We start from the raw sequence: 15036 nt of genomic DNA, 5'->3' as shown, positions 1-15036 counted from the left end.
CGTTTTCTATTTTTAGTAACAATGACATTGATCCAAAAGACCCTAAATACTATCCCGACTTTGCCTTGATAAAAGCTGCTTGCACACTTATGTTTGTTGACAATACGGTCCATCCACACTATAGTTAAGTCTGCATTTCTAAGAGATGATATGTGATCATTTAGCATCGATTACTATCCGAACCAAAAACCACTTTTGTATAGTAAACGACAGCATACCCGCATGTAATAGTGAAGGATCAATGAGTTCAAATGTCTTTCATCAAGTTGTCCTGGATAATTGATGCTTCGAACTTGATTTTTAGCTCGACTTTTCGAAGAAAATGTAGAGCTATTGCACTCGCCCCGGCGTCGGTGTCGGCGTCGGCTTCTGCGTTGGTTAAAGTTTTTGATAATGTCAAATATCTCTGTTACTATCAAAGCTATTGCCCTGAAACTTAAAATAGTTATTTACTATCAAAGTCTACACCAGGAGAAACAATCTCCATAACTCTGGTTTGAATTTTGACAGAATTATGCCCCTTTTTTAACTTAGAATTTTTGGTTAAAGTTTTTGATAAAGTCAAATATCTCTGTTACTGTCAAAGCTATTGACTTGAAACTTAAAATACTTATTTACCATCAAAATCTACACCAGAAGAAACAATCCCCATAACTCTGATTGAATTTTGACAGAATTATGCCCCTTTTTAACTTAGAATTTTTGGTTAATATGTTTGATAAAGTCAAATATCGCTGTTACTATCAAAGATTTTGACTTGAAACTCAAAATAGTTATTTTCTATCAAAGTCTACACCAGGAGACACAGTATCCACCAGCGTGTTGCATTTTAAACAAAATATATAAGTAACCCTGTAAACGGAAGGTCATGTACACCACAGTTTAGCAATAAACAGTACGTATGCAGACACACTGGAAACAGTGTATACCCATGACTACCAGAAATATACTAGAATTTGTACTAATAATTGATAATGATATACCAGAAAAATACTAGAATTATGGTCTGAAATGTTATTTTGATGCCTCTAAAATTAAGCCTCAGAAAAACTACAAAAATGCCTGTTTAAGCATAGAGCTATGAAATGTATTTTATACTTCTTTGGTTTAAGTAACATGTCACTCCAGCACGGTCGTACCTTTATACCGATAAATACTAGTATATCAAAGCATGGAGCTTTTACATCAAGGAATGCATCATTGTTAGAATAATTTAAAATGGTCCTCCTTGGAACGAAACACTCGATCAATGTAGGTAAGAAACAAATCTAAATTACTTTGGTAATACGATATATCTACATGGGTATACTGGTTTAATATTCGCTAATGTAGTGAAAAAAAAACGAAATGGTTGCATTACCTGTTTGACCGATATAATAAATATACGGAGAGGTTTTACTTACAATTGAAATAACAAATGTAATGGTGCGTAGATAGATTGATATTGCTCAGACAAAGCAAATGTTCCCCATACTTGCAATACCACCGCTGCTATGTTGCAGCTAGCTGAGGTCTCCGTAACGGCACCGTTAAGGTACATTTGCAAGGTTCGAAGTTTGACATGCGTGGGAAAAAGTAGACCTCTGTACTGCGATATGAATATCGTTGCCTCGGTGCAAAGTTATTGTAACTGAAAGAGATACGATAGTTTCGTGCTGAGTAAAATAACGATATGACACAAGTTCTCCTAAGCGCAAAATTGTATAAGTCTTGATGAATAAAAATAAAAACTGGTATTTTATATAAGAGCAAGATTTTGTTTCAATACTCCTAAGTTCATATAGCAAGTAGATGTATAAGTACATGCGTCAGTATCCGCCACTGGTTACTTGTATATTAATTAATGCCAAGGTGTCGTATTTTTAGAATAATATTATCTTTCACGAATGAGTTACTCCAAAAACAAGATAGAAAATGTTTATGGTGCTGATATAATAAGCAGTTGTTTAGACCGCGAGAACTAAATGTGCGGTAGATATAAAGATACAAGTTTATAGTCGAATAACGAATTACGAACTCAGCTGCAATGGTATATACACCTACAAAGTAATATTGAAAAAAAAAAACCAACATTGTTCTATGTGATTCTATGACAATTTGTGTATGAGAAGAAATCGCAATCATACCCTTGCGTGATCGTAATAGGTCATCGTTAGGGCCTTAACTCTAGGTTCTCTCTGTCTCTGTAATTCCAGCAGGTATGATTCTTTTGCTTCTTTGTTTCGATGTAAATGAACTGCTAACATTAAACCAAAATGTTTAGTCCTGTTTACCTCTGCTGTGTTGGTGCGCCGCAAAAAGACACAATTTTACAATAAAAATTGCGGTCATGGAAGTGAGATGTAAAACGGTTGCTTTTTTTTTTTTTTTTTTTTTTTTTTGTAGATTCTTGGTTATTTCTGTTCACCAAATAACCCGGAATAGACCACTAACCTATCTTTCAAGAAATGTACATTCTCGAAATGGATGGCATACTGACGGATGAAAATGGTCTCATAGTTGAGTAATGGTTTTTGATTTGACATAGAAGCAGTATTTCATATACTATATCTGACATTCGAAAATGTCATTATGTGTTGCAAGTTGGAAGCTTTCAAAGATTATTTGCGCGGCCTTGTTAACATCTTAGGGTCTGTGATACTTAAAAATGAAACATCTGATAATAACTAGAAAACAATGAAACGAAGGGTCATGAGGGTTAAAAAAACTTCTACTTTTTTGTTATATTCAGATGAAACAATAGTACAAACAGGCTCAGCCTTTTTTAATGAAAATAGAGAATATACTTACTGCGTATAATTGTTCACTCGTTCACAAATATAGTTTGCATAATTTTTGAAATCTGACCCATCTGATGATCTTACGAAGATATCCATTTCATTTATATGTAATATAACTTGCGACTGTATATATAATAATAAAGTTTAGGTCACGTCTTGCTTTGTGTTTTACTTGGATTTTTTTCTGCGATTTACACTAGGTAGAAGTTAGTTTTTGCCACTAGAACCACGGGTGGGCCGTTATGCTGTACAATATTTGTTTGAATCGAAACGTTGAAAATAACCAACTGGTTGTGATTTTTTCACGCGTGTTGAAAATATATGGAATTCTTAAATTTTGAAAGTGTACATGTGAGATATATATAAAAAAAACTAACTAATGCAAAGCGACGTTCTTTTATCGTAGTTACCTACATTCATAAACGACTGCCCATTGAAATGGTGGAGAAAATGCATTGAGTCTGAATATTTAGTATTAACTGCCATCAACTGGCAAACGCAAGCACGATGAATTTAAAGTTGACATAGGATTTCAGAACCTAACGATGTAAATTCCTTTGACTCCTTAGTACCTGCAAATGCAAAATAGAATTTAAAACTCAAAAAAAAACAACATGCTGCGAACAGGTTTCAGGATAATTCAGTATTCTCTGGATTTACAACCAACCAGATCGTTAAGTCTGTTTGCGCCATGCCATCAGAAAACTGTATTCAATGGCACTTCCGCCGTGACTGCGCATGAGCAAGAATTTGGAACTTCCGGTTGTTCTGTAAAGACTTTGGCAAGTTTCGACGTAAATGATTACAGAACCGCATTCAAAAACAAGAAAATGTCAGAGATTGTACGGGCATTGGTCATCTTCAAGCTATGCACATACGATTTTCTGGTGAAAAACAGTCTGTCGGTGAGATTTTCTGTTATGTTATAGGATGTTAGAGAGCATATTTCGGGAGCTGCACATGACTCTATATACTTGTAATCCTTTTTATACACGAAGGACATTTGAACGAAAGTCTGTACTTTAATTAGTTTGAAAGTTTTTTTTAAAGATACCAATGTCCTTGTTTCAGTAACATGCATATATTGGGTTAGTTTCAATTTGTTCTGTTTAAACAAATAGCTAAATTGTCCGGGTGGAACACGCTTAACTGAAGATTTCTTTTCTAAATAATACAATCAGGCGGCTGCCGAATGTATTTCTGTCAATTCAGCGCGTGAAAGGGAAGGGATTAACTTGTTCACTAATTCCATACCCAATGTTATACCAGGAATACTAAAATAACTCAATTTGCACATTCAAAATAAATATCACGATTATAAAATATCTTTTAAAGCTCATGAAGATCAGCAAACGCCTTTTTGGATCCAGGCTCTATAACCGTTGTATGAAGGCAACCATTTACAGCCAGTTTGTGGCAGGGGAAACAGAAGACGAGTTAAAAGTAGCCATTGGCAAACTGCAGCAGAACGCTATGGGACCTATGCTGTGTGTTCCAGTAGAGGAGGACGCTGGTCAATCACAGTAAGACTGATGAAACTGCATTAAAAAAACTACTTAGTTTTTTTTTCTTAATATAAGCGTCTGAAATAGGCACATTTCTTTTATTTTAAGCGCTCGAGGTATTAAACAGAATCCTATAGATTTTTGGACCTCCAATTTGTTTTAATGTATTCCCTTATATACAAGTCTAAAACATGAACACAAAAATATACAATTTACCATTCTTATAGGGTTTTTTATGATTAAGTGTTGTGTGACGGCCGTAAAACGGTCTCCTTATACCTTGATTCTGTGATGTTACAGTCTCTGGTATCTTAGTCAATGTATTTGTGTAATATGTATCGCCAAGCGTGCGCTAGCGTTTTGTGAGGGATGTGTTTTCTTAGGCAATGTATCTATATAGTAACTTATAACATACTCATTTATAAACTCCGTTCAGATACAGTGGTACCTGAAATGTCAATATTTTTCCATATTGATGTTCAAATTTCATATCAGTGCGTGACGTCATTTGACGTCAGTTACATGCATGTTCTTTAACGATCATAACGACGGTATTTTCAATTTTACTCTGGCTAAAGGACATTTTTATATCATTTATATAATAATTATAAGTGTAGTCACGGTACGTATGTAATAAAAAGATTGTTTATTTGCATCGAGAAATATGCACTCGTTCTTTCGTGGAATGATATTCATTATTTCTCATAGACTCATTCCAACCGAGTCCATGATTTTGCATTTACGCAGGACGGTATATTTTACTGTAAGTTTCAGCCATTTTAGGCACCGAACGTTTCTAAACTCCTTATTTTGTCTGCTGTTGTTGTCGGAATCTTTGACTTATCTAAATGATAGATGCTGATGCTGATGTAAAACGAGCTGATGAAATATTTGCGCTGAAGAGAAGTTCAAAGAAAAATTCATGTTTAACAAGTATGTAATTAAAGCATTTAGTTAAAGTTGTACTTACTACCAGCCCTTTTAAAGAGTTATGTATAGCATACATATTGCTTCCAACCCAATTACGGACTGTTAAATAAAATGACAACCAACAGATTATAACAAAACTATAGTCGCCAACATCCCGCTTCTGCTTATAAAGAGAATGAATTGGCGGAGGCGATGGCGATGGTTGTGGCGGCTAGGGTTGAACGCTGATGTTCCCTTTGCCAAATAATGCACAGCACATCGTAGTGCTGGCAGTTGCAGATTTTATGCTGTGTAAATGTTATTTGCAGAAGTCGGGATGTTTGGTACCATGAGAATTTAGAGATGATTCTAGGATGTATCAAACTGTCGAAGATGGTGGATCCAAACTACCCGATGTCACAGATTAAGCTTACAGCTGTTGTCCCCGGGGATCTTTGTGTAAGTCAGTCGTAGTTAGATTTCTATTTCGTGTTGTACCCGCAGAGACCCGACAGATTGGAGGCTGTCCAACCCCAATACAAACATGTCTAAATACTATTCCAGCGTAAAACGTGTAAATGCCTTAGGCTAACAATTATTATTTATTTTATGCTTATCGGTGAAATACTGGAAAACAGCAGTGAGATATAAATCAATATCACTCACAGTGCCGAACTTCTTTTTTTCCAGATAAATTATCTCCCTTGAAATATATTCTTTAATTACCTCCCTTTGCTGCCTTTAAAATTACTGGATTAATAAGAATAAGAAATAATAAGAAATAATACTAGTTTCACAGTTTACTCGGATTTTTTGATAGAGTTCCTGTTTAAAATCTCAAACTCTAAACGAAAACCAAAATATTAAATCGATGTAATCCTTGAATTGAACAATGAACTTTCATAGTTTGTAGCATTCGCTATGACTTGTATGGTTAAAGACATAATTTGATTTCTGAGTAACTGTGATATTTACTTCTGAAGTCACTATATGTTCATTGTCAAAGTGCCTCGTTTTACCAAAGTTAAAATTGGCAGTTTCTTCTTATTGATCAGCTGGAATACCTGATCTCATGTTACAATTATGGATACGATGAAAATAAGTGTAAGAAACATTACAGGCTGTCTTGAGTGAAAAATTTCCCGACCCCCACTCCAGTATGAATGTCCTGGAATGTATAGTGAATGGTCTGAAAGGAAATGAAATTGACATAGATGGCCTTGATAAAGACAATGCCGCAGCACTGAACAAAGCATTAGGGAGACTGAAATCGATTGGTGAGGTAAATCTGTATTCTTTGAAAATAATTATGATTCAGTTTATACTTTTTATTATGCAGCACTTTTGTTTCCAAAGAACAAATGTTTTAGTCGGTTTTCAGACATTTTACGTGCATCTTACTTCGAATTAGTCAGAAATACAGATTTTAAGACTGTATATTTTGTGTTTAAAAGTAATGGAATTAGTAAATGTATAGTGAAAACTCGATAATTTGGTTTTGTTGACAAACAGTAAATGAAAAAGGTCCAACAAGTGAAAGTGATCTGATACAATACACTTTTATACTTACCAAGAAATTGTAAAATGAATTTATCGTAAAAGTGCAATTACTGTTCTATATAGACCTTCATTGTGCCTAAAACATACATTAAATAATATGAAAATACGCTTTTAGTCATTAACATTATTTCAATCTACATTGTTGGAAGCTTGCAGAGAATTTAGGGGTGCTGCTACTTATTGATGCTGAATACACATACCTAAACCCCGCCCTAAGGACTCTCAGCTTGGCAATGATGCTGCAGTTCAACCGTGGCAGACCCATCGTCGCATACACTTACCAGAACTACCTTAAAGTAAGGAAAAACATATTATATTCACAGTAGACTTATCACTACAAGATGCTCGAATTCGTGATATTGCATTTTAGCTTCTTTTGTTCCCGTTTAGGACAAACCAATTTTTTAACTAGGGACCATACGCCACTTCCATGGAATTGCATGAATATACCTGCGGGGGTCTCTAAATTTTATTTCAGTACTTGTTACTCATGTTAATGTTGAGTTCTGCTCAATCCGGGACAAGATGGTGACTATGGACGGTAGCTTGCAATTCCGCTACCGTCCATGAACAGGTTGAATCAAACTGAGCCTGCAACATTTTCATTTATGTCGTGTATGGCGACCTGTGGCTTTTCACTTTTTCTATTTGCTATTGGTATTTCAAAATATTCCAGTACGGTAGTTTTAACTTTTTTTTGCATTTTGGAAATTTGAAATTAATTTGATCTATGAAAAAGGTTAATTTTCTTAGGAAACCTATGGGAACTTACAGAAGGACTGCAAATTTGTTCGCTCTAAAGGTGCTGGTTTTGCCACCAAGCTGGTCCGCGGAGCTTACATGTACAAAGAGCGTCAGATGGCAGTAGACGCTGGATATGAAGATCCGGTTCACCAGACGTTTGAAGATACCACTGCAATGTATAACCAGTCCATGGAACACCTGCTTGATGGTATACAACGAGAACCAGACAAGTTCTATGTGGTTATTGCATCACACAATGAGGACACGGTCAAACATGCTGTTCAAGAGTAGGTTTTGTTTTATGAAGCACGCCTTAAATGTAGATAAATGTTTTTTTTTTTTTCAAAGCCAGTAGAACTTTTTATAAAAATATTGTTTAAGATAGGTTGTGAGAGTCATAAATAAACAAAGATTTATGACATAAAATTATTTCTTTGGTACAACTTAATTTCATTGATTTTATTTCACAATTGTATCACGTTACTGACGCAGAAGAATTGTTTTATAATATTAAAGATACTACATGAATAAACACTGCTTAATACTCATTGTTCAAACAAAAACAAATGAGTCGCGCCATGAGAAAACCAACATAGTAGGTTTGCGACCAGCATGGATCCAGACCTGCCTGCGCATCCGCGCAGTCTGGTCAGGATCCATGCTGTTCGCTAACGGTTTCTCTAATTGCAATAGGCTTTGAAAGCGAACAGCATGGATCCATGCTGGTCGCAAACCCACTTTGTTGGTTTTCTCATGTTTCATCTTTTTTTTTATATTTCGAGTTATTTGACTTAGATCTGGAGTCGTGTTATAACTATTTTTGCATCGAATTAAGATCACGGTTGTTTTTCTGATTCATTTTATCTGCAGTTTTTAAGTTTTAATTTGCAAGAGATAGGTGGCGCGGTTTCTACTTTTAGCTTGTTCTTTTTCCATACAGTTTTATATGTTATTTCTGTTGTTTGCGGTGTTACAGTTCTGTTCTGACTTGCCTATATCATTGTTACACACTTATTTTGGATGGTATATGAAGGTCTACATTCTGTTACAGTGTCAGTTCGTGGGGGGGGAGGGGAGGTGGGGAGTGGGGGGTCAGTTTACGTTGTATGACCCATTAAGTGGATCAATTTGCGATTCACGGGCAGAATAGTTTCCAGAGATAGAACCCTCCATCTTTTCTTAAAGAAACCTACTTTACCTCATAGTATTGATATTTCCCTTGTCATACTAAAGTAATTCAAAAGGTAGGATTTGTACCAATATAGCAGTTAAGCTTTTCAGTATTTGCTCTTGTAAAATTTCAAAATATTTTCTCAGATAAACAAAATTATATTAAGAGAAGTAAACAGTCAAACATTAGAATCTGAAAGACCCTGTATTATTATTTTGTATATTTGCATGTTCAGTTGTTTCATATTTTATTCCTAAAATTCTTTGCAATTTCCTGATACGGAACTATTGAATTAATTCTGTGCAATGTCCTGATATGGAACTATTGAAATAATTTTGTGCAATTTCCTGATATGGAACTATTGAAATAATACTGTGCAATTTCCTGATATTGAACTACTGACATAATTCTGTGCAATTTCCTGATATGGAACTATTGAAATAATACTGTGCAATTTCCTGACATTGAACTATTGACACGTCTGTTGTTATTCTGAAAGGCAACAGATAAATGTTTTCAATTCATGTTCTTAAGAATTAACAAAAAGAATATGGTTTGCTGGCTTTTTGTCTTTATTGTTCAGATGGTTATACATTTCATAAGTATGGGGTAATTTTGCAGAACAAACTTAATTACAAACAAAGTCACGAGTTTAGGGGTTTCTGCCTCTTTTGGTAGTTGAATAACAGCACCGTCTGCCCTGTGTTAGATTTCTGTGGATTTCTTCAAAACGGACAACATTTTTATATATCCATTATTTGAGCATGTTTTCTAAATTATGTGATATTTTATTTATTTTCATAATAGAAGGTAGTTATGCTCACGCAGTCGTCTTTGACCAATCGGTAGATTAAATACTCACAATAGCCTAGACTATTGTTAGACACTGTTGCCGAACATGCATTTATATCTTTTAAACATTTCTGCTTTCATTTATTTTTTATACCCAGATAATTCTAGTGAATATATTATATTGTATTCGCGAAGAGAACTAAATAAGCAGTCATTTAAAAAATCAAAGCCTTGAAATGTCTGATGGTTGCGGGGTTTTGGTAGATTTATTTTCTGTTTAAATGCCAGTCTATGAATATACATGAATGAGAAACAACTACAAATTTAATGTGCCTCATATCTAAGTTGAACTCTGCCTGACCCAGCTTGTGATGTAACCATGGGCTGGAATACCTTATCGTTGATAGATCTTATATAATCTAAATGGCCAGTGAAAGTGGATACAAGCTGAATAAGAACTGCTTGTTCATTAATAATTCATCCGCGTTGTTCATGAATGGGATTATTTTGTGTAGCACATGAACATCTTTGGATGTGATTCGGAATCAAATAAAGATGCTCTGATTGTCAGAAATACACTTTAACTTTGGTAGCGGGATAAACCCGCAGCCAAAAACGACAATGTGATATATACATTTTTTCCCCAGAATGAAGATCTGAGCAGGATAATAAAATATTGTTATAGAAACGGGACATGTTTTTTTTTGTATTGTATAAATCAAACTAATGTTCCAAATGTCTCTGTCAAAAGTATTGTTTTTTTTTCTTTTGTTAACTTTTCTGGAGATTTATACCCTTTTTGCTCCGTGCGTCATAAAAGAACTATTGTTAGAAAATATCTGATGTTTTAGCACCAAAAATATACTTCGGGTAAAATTTTGTCACTGTAGCCAGTATTAAATTTATCCTTTGGTAGTATCATTTTCTCACGAGTTTCAAGACAACAATTCAAATTTCTCTTCAACATGTATCTTTATCATAAAACTTTTTTTTTCAACGGGAAAGTTTGCTTTACTGAATGATATAATATTTTGATAGAAACCACAGGTGGCTGTAACGTACCTAGGATACAGTATGGGTCCATGAGCCATATACACTTAAATTTATAGTACTATTATAATGTTTTCTTAGAAAAATTTTTTTGCCCCTGTGACAATGAGCCGTTAGAAAAATGTTTATGAGCATTTTGACATGTACATTGCTTCAAGGTCCGTATTTTTTTTTTTTCAAAACAATATTTCTTTATCAATGATTGGCCGTCTTTTGGGCAAGTGAATACACTTTCAAAAAAATCTTACTTCAAAGCCCCGTTGCAAATCGTTTAACCACAACGAGAGAGCAACAGCTTAAAACGAATAAATCTCACACATTTTTAGCACCAAAGACACCGTGCCAGTTTAAAATAACGTTATAACCGCTCAGAACAGGCTAAATGCAAACTAACAAGACCGAAAATCAGGTTCAGTCCTACTTTGTTACTTACAGATTCGCTTTTCGCTTTCGCAAATTACTTTTGCCTGCCATGATTTTCGATGACAAGACGGCAGATGTTAAGAAGGTTTTCATTGGCGGAGACAGTTTACGTATTTCAAACGTAGCGATAAAATCCGAATCGTACCCATTATAAACAAGCAGCTATGGTAGACGAAGGTTATTTACTAAATTCAAATTAAATAGCAACTTGTAAGTAACTAAATAGGATTGAACCTTATTTAGAGTCTTGTTAATTGCATTTAGCCTATTCTGACCGCTTGTAACGCTATTTTTAACTGACACGACGTACTTGATGTGTTTTTGGGGGAAGACTTTGATGCGGAAACCCTTACCAAAATATCAGGCTTCCGGCGAACGTTACGGCAAATTTGCCGCAAACGTTTTAGTAAATTTGCCGCAGACTTTCTTTTGGCAAACTTTTACCATGCAAACAAGTTTGCGGTAAATTTGCGGCAAACGATTTACGCAAATGATTTTGCAAATAAATTTGCAGCAAATTTGCGGCAAACCTAATTTGCATGGTAAAAGTTTGCGGCAAATTCGCCAAAACCTATCTGGCGAACTTCTGGCAATATTTTGCGAGCTTTTAGCAAACTATTTATGTAAATTAGTTTGTGGCGACTTTGCTGCAAACAAGTATGCAAATTTATTTGCCGCAAATTTGCTGCAAACTTTTGGCGCTTAAGTAGCAGGTACTTTGTTTTAAAGAGCAAAGGAATCTGGGTTCAGCAATATATTTTCAAGAAAAGTAAGAAAAGACATATTTGTCTCTTAAATTAGCAAAAATATCATCTGCTGATAAGGATTTATCTTTTCTTAATAATTAGACAGAAAGAAATACAAATGTATAAGATCAGTATGATAAATTATGTCTTTAGTACATATGTTTTATGTTTACATGGGTTTGAATCTTTAAATATTTGAAGGTTGTGAAAGCTGATAACTGATTTGCAAAAATTTCCTCAGTGTGCAAATGTCTTAATTAGTTTGCAGATTCACTAAATTATTTATTGCAGTCTATTTATTTAGTGGTCTTCAGGCATAAGTATAAAATAAACAAAGGCTAACCATTAAAAATTATTCAGTTTTTCTGCATGCTTAATTATGTGAAAACTTACCTTACATCGCAACATTTATCCATGGAATTAAACACAGTATATTTCCGTGATTTATCCATCTTTTTGTAATGTTTTTTGTTTAGTATGGAAACAAAATTAATCCATGTTAATACATTAATGTTCAACTACTGTTTGGCAGTTTGAAAATGGAGCCAAACTCTACGCAGCCAATAAAAACATAGAAAAATTTGATACTGTTCTGGCAATCCTCTGGCGAACTTTCACATCTAGTCAAATAATTAAAAGATTATGGCGAATGTTCTGAAGACGAAAATATAGATAAAAGATTCTGGTGACGTTTTGGTGGACAAAATCATGTGATAAAGTTTCTGGCGATGTTATGGCAAACTCTTCATTCAGTAAAGTCTGTGGTGAGTATGCAGCAAAGTCACCGAAACATTTGCCGAAAGATCGCCGCTACCGGCAAACTCCTGCAAACATCTATTACTCTGTTTTGGTGAACTAAAATGTTTGCGGCAAATTTACAGCAACGTTGCGGCAACTTTGCCGCAAACTTTTCATTTTGGTAAGGGAAATGTGTGGGATTTATTTGGGTAGAGAAAAAAACTACCGTTTTTAAGCCGTTGATTGCTCGTTGTGATTAAACGGTGTGCAATTGGGCTTTGAAGTAAGATTTCTTTGAAAGTGTATTCACTTGCCCAATCAATCATTGATTTCAAAATAAAATATGGACCTGGAAGCAATGTCAAGTAAAAATGCTCATAAACACCTTTCTAATTGGCACATTTCTAGGAAAACATTATAACTGTAATGTATTTAAGTGTATATATGGCTCATGGACCCATATTGTATCGTAGGTACGTTACTGCCACCTGTGATAGAAACAAAAGCGGAACTATGTAACTAAATGAATCAAATGAACACGTACATATTAACGTTTCTTTTCAGAATAAATTCCAGAAATTTGAAAATCGACAGTGGAAGTATATTTTTCGGACAATTATATGGAATGTCAGATTATCTATCGTCTGCTTTAGGTTGGTTCATTGTTTACACTTGAATGAAAGTAGATATGATGTTATATTACTTTGTTGCAGGGTTGATAAAAGGTCATTGAGTACAAACAATGGTACAATATTTTTCGGACAGTCGTATGGAATGTCCGACTATCTATCGTCTGCTCTAGGTTGGTATAAAATGCCATAGTTTTATAGATCATGTCACTACTGACATTGCCTTCAGTAATCCATGTATCTACATATATGTGCAAATATTTTCTCCAGAAAGATCTACACATGGCGGGATATGTCTGTGTTTAAGTTAAAAAGGAAACTGAGAATGTTAGCGAACAGGCTGGTTTGGATCCATGCTGGTCGCAAAGCCACTATGTTGGTTTTCTCATGGCGCGGCTCATTTTTGTTTTGTTTTTTCGAGGATGAGAAGACACGTACTCGTATATCATTTAGGCGGGAAATTTTGAAATAATTCTGTTTAACATATTTCGGTCCATGTACCTTGGTTAAGGAATTCAGAACCGTACTGAGAGGACGAGATAAAACATATGCCGCCTCATGTTGCATGTTTGTCCTTCTTTCTGTAAATGTTTTCAACTCTCGGAATGCAGTATTTATTTTACGTTTTTATGTCTCCTCGACAGAACTCAGAAAGTAGTTCGCGATAGTTTTGATTACTATGCAACACCTTCCACATAACCCTTATTATCAATTCCCTGTATTCTTATGAACAGCATTATATAAAACAAGAATTCTATTCATATTCTAACACAGGTCAAGCTGGATTTGCAGTCTATAAGTCAACCCCATATGGTCCCGTGGATGAAACCATCCCCTATTTACACAGAAGGGCACTTGAGAACTCGGCAGTTTTGGGAGGGACACAGAAAGAGCGACAACTGCTTTGGAAGACTTTCGTGAACAGAATCACGCTCGGTGCTCTCCCGAGAAGTCCTGCTTGAACTAAGTGAATGGAACATATGTTGTCAACAGTACTTTCGAATATGCCCAAGAGAAGAAGACATAAACACCTCCGTGTATTTATATGACTCGTTACTTAAACTGTACCTAGAAAACTATACGCATTTATACACCATGTAGTTATACACCAGGTATTTATACACAATTAATTTCTGCTATGTATTTATACCGAATTTAATATGGACGAAGAACGATGCATGGCAACCAAAATATTTGTAATGCACAGTTATATGATTGTTCAGACAGCCGTGTGTTACATTAGTGAAAATGTTTACAGCAAGCCTTATATGTGGACATGCGCACTTTAACGTTTGTAATAATTTGAACAGATATTATTCTATAAGAATATGTTATATGTTATATCAATTTTGTATTAAAGCTAAAAATTTAATTATGTTTTATTGCTTAATATTAGCAGAGGTTATGTTTTCTATTACTTCTATTTAAACATTTGGTAGTGCCACCATATGATATAACAACAACTTTGTAAAGGCATACTAGATTCAAATTTCTTATTTTAAAATATGAACAGTTTCTGCATATACTATTTTTAAATATGAAATTAGAATAGTTTATGTGTAATAACAGAACTATGCATTAGGATTTAAATATAACCCATTTACATGTATTAGGTGTATAGCTTAACACAGTATAAATGTGTTTTAGTGTATTTCCACTAAAACATCATAGAGCACATGATGCAAATCGAAAGCAGTTTTTGTTATGAGAAACAGCGTATTGGGAAATACTACGTAAAGTAGCTCATCTTTACAAAAAACTTTTATATTTAGAATCACCTTGAGGCAAAAAATAATTAATTAGATAAGATACTGTCAGCAGACCATGCCATCAACGACCGATACTTTATTTTCAAGAAATTTTAAGAAAGAGATAAGGTTTGTTCCATTTCACATCGTTCGCGTGTTTATAGCAAAAGATAATAGGTAAGGGTAGATTTCTCGGAAGCACAGAGCACCAAAACATAGCCCCAGAGCCACGCATTTACAT

General features: G+C 34.6%; 1 protein-coding gene across 2 annotated transcripts; it reads left to right on the top strand.

Annotated features, from left to right (window-relative positions):
- The first annotated feature begins 2900 nt into the window (after nt 1-2900).
- LOC123530308 (hydroxyproline dehydrogenase-like) lies at nt 2901-14419 on the top strand. Of its 2 annotated transcripts, none has more exons than XM_053521900.1 (8): nt 2901-3685; nt 4116-4303; nt 5524-5653; nt 6315-6476; nt 6904-7050; nt 7508-7785; nt 13132-13220; nt 13822-14419. In XM_053521900.1, the coding sequence occupies exons 1-8, from the start codon at nt 3395-3397 to the stop codon at nt 14007-14009; spliced, it is 1473 nt and encodes a 490-aa protein (XP_053377875.1). In that variant the 5' UTR covers nt 2901-3394; the 3' UTR covers nt 14010-14419. The 2 variants fall into 2 exon arrangements, with proteins under 2 accessions (XP_053377875.1, XP_053377876.1); XM_053521901.1 differs by lacking the exon at nt 13132-13220 and adding an exon at nt 12983-13071.
- Nucleotides 14420-15036: the final 617 nt, after the last annotated feature.

The sequence above is a fragment of the Mercenaria mercenaria genome, chromosome 13, assembly GCF_021730395.1.
Source record: "Mercenaria mercenaria strain notata chromosome 13, MADL_Memer_1, whole genome shotgun sequence".
Taxonomy (NCBI): Eukaryota; Metazoa; Mollusca; class Bivalvia; order Venerida; family Veneridae; genus Mercenaria; species Mercenaria mercenaria.
This window is presented reverse-complemented; position numbering and strand designations above follow the sequence as displayed.